General features: G+C 45.1%; 1 protein-coding gene across 4 annotated transcripts in view; it reads right to left on the reverse strand.

The window, feature by feature from the left end:
* The window catches only part of LOC124035927 (serine/threonine-protein kinase BRSK2-like), a 183,735-nt gene that overhangs the window by 89,882 nt on the left and 81,280 nt on the right, over positions 1-12,573 (reverse strand). For all 4 annotated transcript variants that reach the window (XM_046349852.1, XM_046349853.1, XM_046349851.1 and 1 more), the window contains exon 2: positions 2,347-2,441. In XM_046349852.1, the coding sequence (XP_046205808.1) occupies positions 2,347-2,441 (95 nt within the window). The remainder of the gene's footprint in view (positions 1-2,346; positions 2,442-12,573) is intronic.

The following is a 12,573-nucleotide window of genomic DNA, read 5'->3' on the forward strand; positions in this document are numbered from 1 at the left end:
GTGGATAAATGGCAGCATTCGCGCTAAACTGGAAGCGGCAACCAACGCATTTAACCAAGGCAAGTAGACTGGGAATATGGTCAAATACAAACAGTGCAGTTATTCCCGTTGTAACTCAATGTAAGTTGAGTCACAATTCAACGGCTCAGACATATGTGGCAGGGTCTACAGACGATCACGGATTACAAAGGGAAAACCAGTCACGTCGTGGACACCGACGTCTTGCTCCCAGACAAGCTAAACACCTTCTTCGCCCGCTTTGAGGATAACAGAGTGCCACCAACGCGGCCCGCTCCATAGGACTGTGGGCTCTCGTTCTCAGTAGCCACACACTTCCAACCCTGCTCATCTGCAGGGACCCTGCAGAGTATCTGTGCTGTGTATTTGGGCTTTCGTGCCCTTGTGGATTGCGCAGATGATTACAGGTCTCGTCCCGTGTGATAATCATTGTGCGCTGGTGTTATTTATTCGAGGTACTCCTCGCTCTTTTGTTTGGGTTTCAACCCTGTGTTCTGTTATGTGTTTGTTTGGTTTTCGCACGGTGGTGCCTTTACACGGCACGACATAATATGGGCTGAATAAAAAAATATATTATGCATCCCTGCGCCTGTCTCTCGATATCCCTTCATACTGTACCAACGTGACAGAAAAATCGACCATTAAGGGAGACAGTGGGAATGGCCCGTCCGACTACGCTCCGACTGGTCCATCCAGTGCCGCCGCAACTTCGGCAGCTGCAACTGGGCCGCCGGACGTTGCCATAACGGGTCCGTTTGACGACGCCACTTTAGCGGCCACAACTGGCCTGTCTGGAGCCGTCACAACCGATCCGTCCGACGCCACTCCCACTGGTTCGTCCGACACCGCCGCCGTTTCGGCAGCTGCATTGTGCCCTGATCGACCAGCACTGTGTTCCCGTGATCGTCCTCTAGACCGGTGCCGTTGCGCCGCTAGTGCAGCGCGGGGGGTGGGGTGGGGTCACTGTCACGGATCCCTCTGGAACTTTCATTTCATTACCCCGAATACGCATTCCTGTGCCTGTCTCCCAAATCTCTTCACGCCAGCGTGACACAAGCATTTCGCTACACCCTGTGTATGTGATCAATTTATTTGTTGAATTTTTTATTACTGTATACAAACACATATCTTACCAAACTCTACTTATTCCACTGCCTTGGTTAGTGCATAGGGCACACCTGTATGTGCATAGCGTACTGCACATACTCCTGTGCAGACTGACAAAAGACACACACGGTTATCTTCCCTACTGAGGGGTGACCACGGGAATGAGGCAAAGCAAAGCATGTGCTTGGTCAACAGAAAATCTCCCCGACTACATCCTAGTGGGCCCGATGGAGTCATGATATTTAGCCCACAGACACGCATACACACCAGCCAGGGTGTTTTTTATTAACAACATTTGTCACCCATGGCTGCCTGTGACCCTTTCTCTGTGCGGAGGACAAAGCAGTGTGATAGTGCCAAGCACCACACTAACCTCCTGCACTGGCACACCATCTATCTCACTCTCAGGATATTGAAGTGTTGGCACTACTGAAGTGTGTGCGTGTTTGTGTGTGTGTGTGTGTGTGTGTGTGTGTGTGTGTGTGTGTGTGTGTGTGTGTGTGTGTGTGTGTGTGTGTGTGTGTGTGTGTGTGTGTGTGTGTGTGTGTGTGTGTGTGTGTGTGTGTGTGTGTGTGTGTGTGTGTGTGTGTGTGTGTGTGTGTGTGTGTATGTGTGCGTGCGTGCATCTGCGTGTGCATGTGAGAGCACATACAGTATGCTGTATGTATGCGCTGCACCCCATTCAAATTAAATCTGCCCACGATCCAATTACATCCCAATGAGATGCTTCGGTGTGATGTCCTGAGATAGAGAATATGCTGCATCCCATGAAAGGTCATTATACAAAATCAGATTAAGGCCTGCTCCATTTTCCTCACTCCAATGGTTTACTCTACCATAAGGGCTTATAATTGCAGAGAAGCAAAGTCTCGTCTAGGTATTGATGGGTAGTGGTCTAATGAGGAAATGCAGAAGTGTTGCCTAACATACTTTGTCATTCATAGGCCCCAAAACTCTCACACACACACACACACACACACTGACACAAAGATAAAGAGCTATGGAAGGTTAGGAAGGCATCTCTATTCTTCTGTTTTACATAACAGCACTATCCCTGGAAGACCTCCTGTCATACTGTCAGACCCTGCAGGACAACACTCTACTCTCTCTACTACAGTGACAGGAAGGCCGGGTCATATTACCCTCTTTTTCAAACAATAACAACAACAAAGGCCATATGGCTCTCCATTGCTACATCTGGTGTCAAGCCCATGGTCTTACCTTCATGAGGACAGACTCGCTGAGTTTCTCTCTGTTGACGATCTTGATGGCCACTTTCTGACACGTGACACAGTGGATTCCCAGCTTCACCAGGCCTGAAACACACACGTTAGCAAATAGTGTGTCAAACACACACACACGCACAAATATACACAGTGAAGACAGTCAAACACATAATAAACACACAAACACAGACACAGACACACACACACACACACACACACACACACACACACACACACACACACACACACACACACACACACACACACACACACACACACACACACACACACACACACACACACACACACACACACACACACACACAAAGCAAAGAGGGTCCAACGCACAATAGCCGAATGAGTAGGCCTGTCTTGTTCGAACCAGTTATATCAGGTGTTTTTGTGCTGGGCTGAAAGAAAACCCTGCAACATCACACATTGACTCCAAGAACAGTTAGCTTTGCCTCCTGTATCGAACAAAGTCCCACTGAAGGGAACCAGAGTAAATGTCAGTGAGTAAGGAGAGTCAGTGAGTGCACTAAAGCCCTGGTCATCTCGCTCGGATAAAGAATACACACACATACAGATGAAAAGAGAGCGCATCGGTCAGCCCACAACTCCATAATAGAAAACATACCTCAAAGCTCCTCATAAAACCACTGTATGAAACCCCACAGAGCCACGCGAGGCCAACGTCTCCCATCTCGCCATTTTGCATCTCAAAGTAAATGTCAACTTCTACATAAACAGCAACATGAAAGAATCAATGCAGAGAAAGCAACAGCTTTATTTTATGACACACACACACACACTCACACACAATGGCGACATCTATCTTTTTCAAAGAGCTGAGCCTGGGGATAGGGTGTCACTTTCCTACTAAAAGGTCTGCATCTAAATACCACCCCACACTGCATATGCTCTGCTTTTATTACCTGGCATACATATTTCAGAGAAGTACATATCCTACATTTGACTGGTGATTTCCCCATGGGTTTCCCCAAAGGTGTGAGGAAACTGGGAAACCGGTGCCGTAAACACCAGTGGCATTGAGCCAAGATGGCAGCCGCAAGGCTCTTTTATGTTAGGCAGTTAGAGCCGGAATGGCATCCTGGGCGACATTCACAATGTGCCATTGATCTTGTTGTCAGCGGAGCTCGGGGACGGCTGCTCGATTGCCTGGCCAACATGGGTTAGAAACCCCGGCAACCACTTTACACCAGGTAATGAATATTTGATATTGATGTAATTGCCTCGAATAGATTGTCGTGTGTGTGCGTGTGTGTGTGCGCGTGCGTGTGTGCAAGTGACGGCACCAAAAGGCAAAAACAGGAGTGTGAGTCATCAGTGAAAGAACAGGAAAATATGGGAAATACACTGAAAGAAATTAGAGAATGAAAGAGAGATGACGTGTGCTCAGTGAAGCTGGGGGCATTAAAGAGAGAGAATGAGAGAGAAAATCTTATTGAATCAGCCAGGCACATATTGTATTGTGACAAGCCAAATATACGGTTGAAGTCAGAAGTTTACATACTTAGCCAAATATATTTAAACTCAGTTTTTCACAATTCCTGACATTTAATCAGAATAAAAATTCCCTGACTGAGCTCAATTAGGATCAACACTTTATTTGAGATAATGTGAAATGTCAGAATAATAGCAGAGAGAATGATTTAGTTTAGCTTTTATTTCTTTCATCACATTCCCAGTGTGTCAGAAGTTTACATACACTCAATTAGTATTTGGTAGCATTGCCTTTAAATTGTTTAACTTGGGTCAAACGTTTTGGATAGCCTTCCACAAGCTTCCCACAATAAGATGGGTAAATTTGGTCACATTCCTCCTGACAGAGCTGGTGTAACTGAGTTAGGTTTGTAGGCTTCCTTGCTCAAACACACTTTTTCAGTTCTGTCCACATATTTTCTATAGGATTGAGGTCAGGGCTTCTCTGTATACATCAATGATTTCGCTCTTGCTGCTGGTGATTCTCTGATCCACCTCTACGCAGACGACACCATTCTGTATACCTCTGGCCGTTCTTTGGACTCTGTGTTAACTAACTTCCAAAAGAGCTTCAATGGCATACAACTCTCCTTCCGTGTCCTCCAACTGCAAGTAAAACTAAATGCATGCTATTCAACCGATAGCTGCCCGCACCTGCCTGCCCGTCACTACTCTGGACGGTTCTGACTTAGAATATGTGGACAACTACAAATACCTAGGTGTCTGGTTAGACTGTAAACTCTCCTTCCAGACTCACATTAAGCATCTCCAATCCAAAATTAAATCTAGAATTGGCTACCTATTTTGTAACAAAGCATCCTTCACTCATGTTGCCAAACATACCCTCGTAAAACTGACCATCCTACCGATCCTCGACTTTGGCGATGTCATTTACAAAATAGACTCCAACACTACTAAATAAATTGGATGAAGTCTATCACAGTGACATCCATTTTGACACCAAAGCCCCATATACCAACCACCACTGCGACCTGTATGCTCTCGTTGGCTGGCCATCGCTTCATACTCGCCGCCAAACCCACTGGCTCCAGGTCATCTACAAGTCTCTGCTAGGTAAAGCCCCGCCTTATCTCAGTTCACTGATCACCATAGCAGAACCCACCCGTAGCACACGCTCCAGCAGTTATATCTCACTGGTCACCCACTAAGCCAATTCTTCCTTTGGCCGTTTTTCCTTCCATTTCTCTGCTGCCAATGACCTGAACAAACTGCAAAAATCACTGCTGCTGGAGACTCATATCTCCCTCACTAGCTTTAAGCACCAGCTGTCAGAGCAGCTCACAGATCACTGCACCTGTACATAGCCCATCTGTAAATAGCCCATCCAACTACCTCATCCCCATACTGTGTGTGTTTATTGATCTTGCTCCTTTGCACCCCAGTATCTCTACTTAAACATTCATCATCTGCACATCTTCCATTCCAGTGTTTCATTGTTATATTGTAATTACTTCGCCACCATAGCCTATTTATTGCCTTACCTCCCTTATCCTACATCATTTGCACACACTGTATAGACCTTTTGTACTGTATTATTGACTGTATGTTTGTTTATTCCATGTGTAACTCTGTGTTGTTGTATGTGTCGAACTGCTTTGCTTTATCTTGGCCAGGTCGCAGTTGTAAATCAGAACTTATTCTCAACTAGCCTACCTGGCTATATCAAGGTGAAATAAATGAAAAATAAATGGCCACTCCAATAACTTGACTTTGTTGTCCTTAAAAGCCACTTTGACACAACTTTGGAAGTATGCATTTGGAAGACCCATTTGTGACCAAGCGTTCACTTCTTGACTGATGTCTTGAGATGTTGCTTCAATATATCCACCTAATTTTCCTGCCTCGTGATGCCATCTATTTTGTGAAGTGCAACAGTCCCTCCTGCAGAAAATCACCCCACGACATGATGCTGCCACCCCGGTGCTTCACGGATGGGATGGTGTTCTTTGGTTTGCAAGCCTCCGCCTTTTTCCTCCAAACATAACGATGGTCATTATGGCCAAACAGTTCTATTTTTGTTTCATCAAAAAAGAGGACATTTCTCTAAAAAGTATGATCTTTGTCCCCATGTGCAGTTGCAAATCGTAGTCTGGCTTTTTTATGGCGGTTTTGGTGCAGTGGCTTCTTCCTTGCAGAGTGGCCTTTCAGGTTATGTCGATATAGGACTCGTTTTACTGTGGATATAGATACCTTTGTACCTGTTTCCTCCAGCATCTTCATAAGGTTCTTTGCTGTTGTTCTGGGATTGATATTCGGCTTTCGCACCAAAGTACGTTCATCTCCAGGAGACAGAACGCTTCTCCTTACTGAGCGGTATGACGGCTGCGTGGTCCCATGGTGTTTATACCTGCTTACTATTGTTCATACAGATGAACGTGGTACCTTCAGGCATTTGGAAACGGCTCCCAAGAATGAACCAGACTTGTGGAAGTCTACAAATGTTTTGATTTTCCCATGATGACATGCAAAGAGGCACTGAGTTTGAAGGTAGGCCTTGAAATCCATCCACAGGTACACCTCAAATTGAATCAAATGATGTGAAATCCCTATTGGAAGCTTCTAAAGTCATGACGTAATTTTCGGGAATTTTCCAAGTTGTTTAAAGGCACAGTCAACATAGGGTGTGTACATTTCTGACCCACTGGAATTGTGAAACAGTGAATTATAAGTCAAATAATCTGACTGTAAACAATTGTTGGAAAAATGACTTGTGTCATGCACAAAGTAGATGTCCTAACTGACTTGCCAAAACTGTAGTTTGTTAACAAGAAATGTATGGAGTGGTTGAAAAACAAGTTTTAATGACTCCAACCGAAGTGTGTGTAAACTTCCGACTTCAGCTGTATACAACAGTATATACTACTGATAATTGGATCCAAATTAAAGTAGAATGTGTGAAGCATATGGATAGACAGTAAAATGATCAACAGTCTTTTAATCCACCTCTGTTGTAACATCTGAGGTGAGGAGAAATTATCTTTGGTTGTTGGCAGGATGAGAAGATGAGAGTGAGGGGAAGATAAGAGGGGGATGAGGAAAAATATTGTGCACAGTACTGAAAATGACTTAGTTTACAGTTTACACTGAGCTGTATTTCAGTGAGAGTATGAGCTACTAAGTCAACTCCCCAGATAATAAGCAAAGACTAGACTAAGACTAGAACACACACACAAAAACATACACATACGCACACACACACACACACACGTCTGACCAACATAAATGAATCAGCAGCACATTCCGATTGATTTCTCCTCCCTCTATCCTTCCCCCTGACTCTCCATCCCTCCCCCCCATCCCTCCTTGGCCTGTTAAGATCAATACAATACAAAGCCCCTCCAGGACGATGTCATCAAAACTCTCAATGATGTCCAACCAGCCAAACCCTAACGCTGGCCAGTCCCAGAGCTGGGTATAGAACCTGGCTTTGTATTGAATAACTGATTCATCTTCTAGATTTATCTCACTGCTTTATCTTCAAAACAAGACTAAACCCACATACATGTGGTGTGGGATACATGTAAACAGGTGAAAGCTGAGGAGGCCCATCCATGCTACATGTCCAGCGTGTTAATTAGGCTACTGCTGACATGGCAAAGTATGTTAGGTGTTCAACATTTCCTGTGGGACAGGGTGTCTGGTTGCTGGGGTTCTGTAAGCGCATTGCATTCTGTACACATGCAGACACATGCACGCACACACACGTACAGCGGTACAAATGTTTACACATGCATGTAAAGTGTGTTCGGGAAGGCATTCAGACCCCTTGACTGTTTCCACATTTTTGCTGCATTACAGCCTTACTCTAAAATGGATTAAATAGCTTTTTTTCCTCATCAATCTATACAAAATACCCAATGATGACAAAGCAACACCAGGTTTTTAGACAATTTTGCAAATGTATTAAATAGAGTAAACTGAAATATCACATTTAGTATTCAGACCCTTTACTCAGTACGTTGTTGAAGCACCTTTGGCAGCGATTACAGCCTTGAGTCTTCTTGAGTATGACGCTACAAGCTTGATACACCTGTATTTAGGGAGTTTCTCCCATTCTTCTCTGCAGGTCCTCTCAAGCTCTATCAGGTTTGATGGGGAGTGTCGATACACAGCTATTTTTATTTTTATATCCGGGCTCTGGCTGGGACACTCAAGAACTTTCAGAGACTTGTCCCAAAGCCATTCCTGAGTTGTCTTGACTGTGTGCTTAGGGTCGTTGTCCTGTTGGAAGGTGAACAGTCGCCCTAGTCTGTGGTCCTGAGTACTCTGGAGCAGGTTTTCATCAAGGCTCTCTCTGTACTTTGCTCCATACATCTTTCCCCCGATCCTGAACAGTCTCCCAGTCCCTGCCACTAAGAAACATCCCCACAGCATGATGCTGCAACCACCCTGCTTCACCGTAGGAATGGTGCCTCCAGACATGACGATTGGCATTCAGACCTAAGAGTTCAATCTTGGTTTCATCAGACCTGAGAATATTGTTTCTCATGGTCTGACAGTGCTTTAGGTTTACCTTTATTTAACTCGGCCAGTCAGTTCAGAACAAATTCTTATTTTCAATGACAGCCTAGGAACAGTGGGTTAACTGCACATTCAGGGGCAGAACGACATAATTTTACCTTGTCAGCTTAGGGATTCGAACTTGCAACCTTTCGGTTACGAGTCCAACGCTACCTGCCACTTAGAGTTTGCCAAGTGCCTTTTGGTAAACTCCAAGTGGGCTGTCATGTGCCTTTTAAAGAGGAGTGGCTTCTGTCTAGCCACTCTACCATAAAGGCCTGATTGGTGGAGTGCTACAGAGATGGTTGTCCTTCTGTAAGGTTCTCCTATCTCCACAGAGGAACTCTGGAGCCCTGTCAGAGTGACCTTTGGGTTCTTGGTCACCTCCCTGACCAAGGCCCTTCTCCCCCGATTGCTCAGTTTGGCCCTGCGGACAGCTCTAGGAAGAGTCTCAGTGGTTGCAAACCATTTAAGAATGATGGAGGCCACTGTGTTCTTGGGGACCATCAATGCTGCAGAAATGTTTTGGTTCCATTCCCCAGATCTGTGCCTCGGCACAATCCTGTCTTGGAACTCTACTGACAATTCCTTTGACCTCATGGCTTGGTTTTTGCTCTGACATGCACTGTGAACTGTGGGATCTTATATAGACATGTGTGTGCCTTTCCAAATCATGTCCAATCAAGTGAATTTAGCACAGATGGACTCCAAGTTTCAGAAACATCTCAAGGATGATCAATGGAAACAGGATGCCCCTGAGCCCAATTTCGAATCTCATAGCAAAGGGTATGAATAGTTTTGTAAGTAAGGTATTTCTGCTTTTATTTTTAACACATTTGCAAAAAAATCTTAAAAACCTGTTTTTGCTTTTTCACTATGGGGTAGTTTGTGTAGATTGATGAGAGAATGTTTTTTGAATACATTTCAGAATATGGCTGTAACGTAACAAAATGTGGAAACAAAATCAAGGGGTCTGAATACTTTCCATATGCACTGTGTACACAGACTGTAGGAACGCAAACTTGTAAACCCATAGAAACACACTCACGCAGACACACGTACACCCGTACACATGTAGACATGCACTACTATATACATACATACACTGTAGGCACTCACACACAAACACACACATACACGTCACTACCTGGAGTGATGATGCTCTACTGATCAATGGTGAGAGGTCATCTGTCAGGGAGGTCAAAAGGTGGGGTATGATCTGGTCATGACCTGTCACCTGACCTTTAACACTAACACATCTACATAACCAGCATGACCCATCTGACAAATCTCATTACCAACTCAAACCAGGGGTTGGAACCGGTTCAGGGAGAAGAACTGAAAACCGGAAAATTAGAAATTTTTTAGAGGAACAGAATCAGATCCAGAAATGAAAGTGATCTATACTGTTCTGGAAGAAAACCGTTATTTTATAAGCATGGGAACCAGTAAATAATGTTCCTTTACGTTCTGGACATTTTTTAAGTCCCACAAAAAACACAACAGAACCCTAATTTCTGTCACTCAGAAATGTATTCCAATGTCTGCCTGCCAGCCAGCTGAAAATCTTTGCCAGTGTGTGTGCGTGTAGGCTACCTGCCCCATGTAGGCTACCTGTGTGTGTGTGTGTGTGTGTGTGTGTGTGTGTGTGTGTGTGTGTGTGTGTGTGTGTGTGTGTGTGTGTGTGTGTGTGTGTGTGTGTGTGTGTGTGTGTGTGTGTGTGTGTGTGTGTGTGTGTGTGTGTGTGTGTGTGTGTGTGTGTGTGTGTGTGTGTGTGTAGGCTGCTGTAGCCTACTGACTTCACAAGCATGATTCAGAAATTAGGGAAAGCATTCTAATAAGAGAACGCTAGTTAATTGAGGATACTAGACGTTTCACATCTCACGTTGGATTTATTAACTACAAAAAGGTAAGATTAGTTTTTAATTTTGGTGCAGCTCTGCACACACAAGCTTGTTAGCTAGCTAGCTCTGGTCCAACATTAAGCCTCTGAGCTATGAAATTCAAAAACATTCAAAGATTCTCCATAGAAGCCGCTCCTCTGTAGATAAAACTCTGTGAGCCTAGCTAATTCAGATAATGCATGTCATAACAAGATGCCCAGCACTTCAAGTGAAACCTCCTCCTCCACCTTCTCTAGCTCTCTCCCCAACCGCAAAATGTCTCAAGTATCTCGCACCCTACACTTGTCTGTCCATCGCACATGTAAAGAACTATAGCTTGCCCTTCCATAGCAATCTGCTCTATCCGCACTGATTGGTGAAGTCATTTAATGTCGAGCTACAGTGCCTTCGGAAAGTATTCAGACCCCTTGACTTTTTCCACATTTTGTTCACTTGCTTGACACACTTTGTATGCTTGACATACCTTTGTTTGGTTGTAGTGTGTAATATTATTCGGATTCCTCTTGATTGTGTCCAGTTGTCTTGTCATTCTTCAGCATTGTTGCTCCACAACAGCTGTGTGTGCAGGTGCCTTATTTTGCAGAGGAAGGAAGCTCCCGTCTCACTTTGTTCATGGTGCCGGCCAGACTTGTTTTCTTTGCAGGCAAATTGTTCGCCAATGACAGTGATGTGAAGAAATTGTCTATGGTGACATTGCTCCCCTTGCCAACATAAGGTTCCACAAGCCTCATCATCACATTCTCCAACACTCGCACCTGCTGCGTGATGTGGCTATTTTCCCAGAGATCGAAAGCCATTCAGCATGTACAATTATCCATGCTCACTCTGTGTTGCCTACTCCAAGTAGGTCATAGTAAACGTATAAGACTGTTTTGAGTCGGTGAACTGATAGGGCAAATATATAGGGTAAATATTCTGTACCTGAACAAGGCAGAAAACCCACTGTTCCTAAGCCATCATTGAAAAATATAATTTGTTCTTTTAACTGACTTGCCTAGTTAAATAAAGGTAAAATAAATAAAATACAATTTTAAAATTAGGCCTATAATTAGAATGGATCAATAAAATTGAATGACCCACCCTGTTCTTCATTTACAATTGGTGATCACATAACTACGCGTCTTTCGCTTCCCCTCGCTCCTCAACTCACTCATTCTCCCCATCATACTTTGCTTAATTAATTGTACCTGTTGTTATACGTGTGAAATTCGTCTTGGTATAGTTTAGGTTCAGTTTGTCATGGGGTTATCAACTGGGCACTGCACTTTCAACTGTCGGAAGAAAGAGCGGAGCAGGCCCTTCTGTTGGGAGAAAGAGCGGAGCAGGCCCTTCTGTTGGGAGAATGAGCGGAGCAGTCCCTTCTGTTGGGAGAAGGAGCGGAGCAGTCCCTTCTGTTGGGAGAAGGAGCGGAGCAGTCCCTTCTGTTGGGAGAAAGAGCGGAGCAGGCCCTTCTGTTGGGAGAAAGAGCGGAGCAGGCCCTTCTGTTGGGAGAAGGAGCGGAGCAGTCCCTTCTGTTGGGAGAAAGAGCGGAGCAGGCCCTTCTGTTGGGAGGAGCGGAGCAGTCCCTTCTGTTGGGAGAAGGAGCGGAGCAGTCCCTTCTGTTGGGAGAAGTAGCGGAGCAGGCCCTTCTGTTGGGAGAAAGAGCAGAGCAGGCCCTTCTGTTGGGAGAAGGAGCGGAGCAGGCCCTTCTGTTGAGAGAAAGAGTGGAGCAGGCCCTTCTGTTGGGAGAAAGAGCGAAGCAGGCCCTTCTGTTGGGAGAAGGAGCGGAGCAGGCCCTTCTGTTGGGAGAAAGAGCGGAGCAGGCCCTTCTGTTGGGAGAAAGAGCGGAGCAGGCCCTTCTGTTGGGAGAAGGAGCGGAGCAGGCCCTTCTGTTGGGAGAAAAAGCGGAGCAGGCCCTTCTGTTGGGAGAAAGAGCGGAGCAGGCCCTTCTGTTGGGAGAAAGAGCGGAGCAGGCCCTTCTGTTGGGAGAAGGAGCGGAGCAGGCCCTTCTGTTGGGAGAAGGAGCGGAGCAGGCCCTTCTGTTGGGAGAAGGAGCGGAGCAGGCCCTTCTGTTGGGAGAAGGGGGGCAACGAGGGAAAACAATTCAAACAAACTGGTTTTAACTCCAGTTCTGTTTGTGATATTAAGATCCTAACAATGGCAGTGTGTTATATAGACTTTATTTAGGAAAAGTCCAGGACAGAAGGGGGCATGAGTTAAAATAATGGCAGAGCAATATAAACAAAACAATTATGATCAGTCAAGATGACTGCTTTAGCGGTTCTAGTGTTAAAAAGGCAACACGATATAAACCA

This window comes from Oncorhynchus gorbuscha, linkage group LG05 (genome assembly GCF_021184085.1).
Source record: "Oncorhynchus gorbuscha isolate QuinsamMale2020 ecotype Even-year linkage group LG05, OgorEven_v1.0, whole genome shotgun sequence".
NCBI lineage: Eukaryota > Metazoa > Chordata > Actinopteri > Salmoniformes > Salmonidae > Oncorhynchus > Oncorhynchus gorbuscha.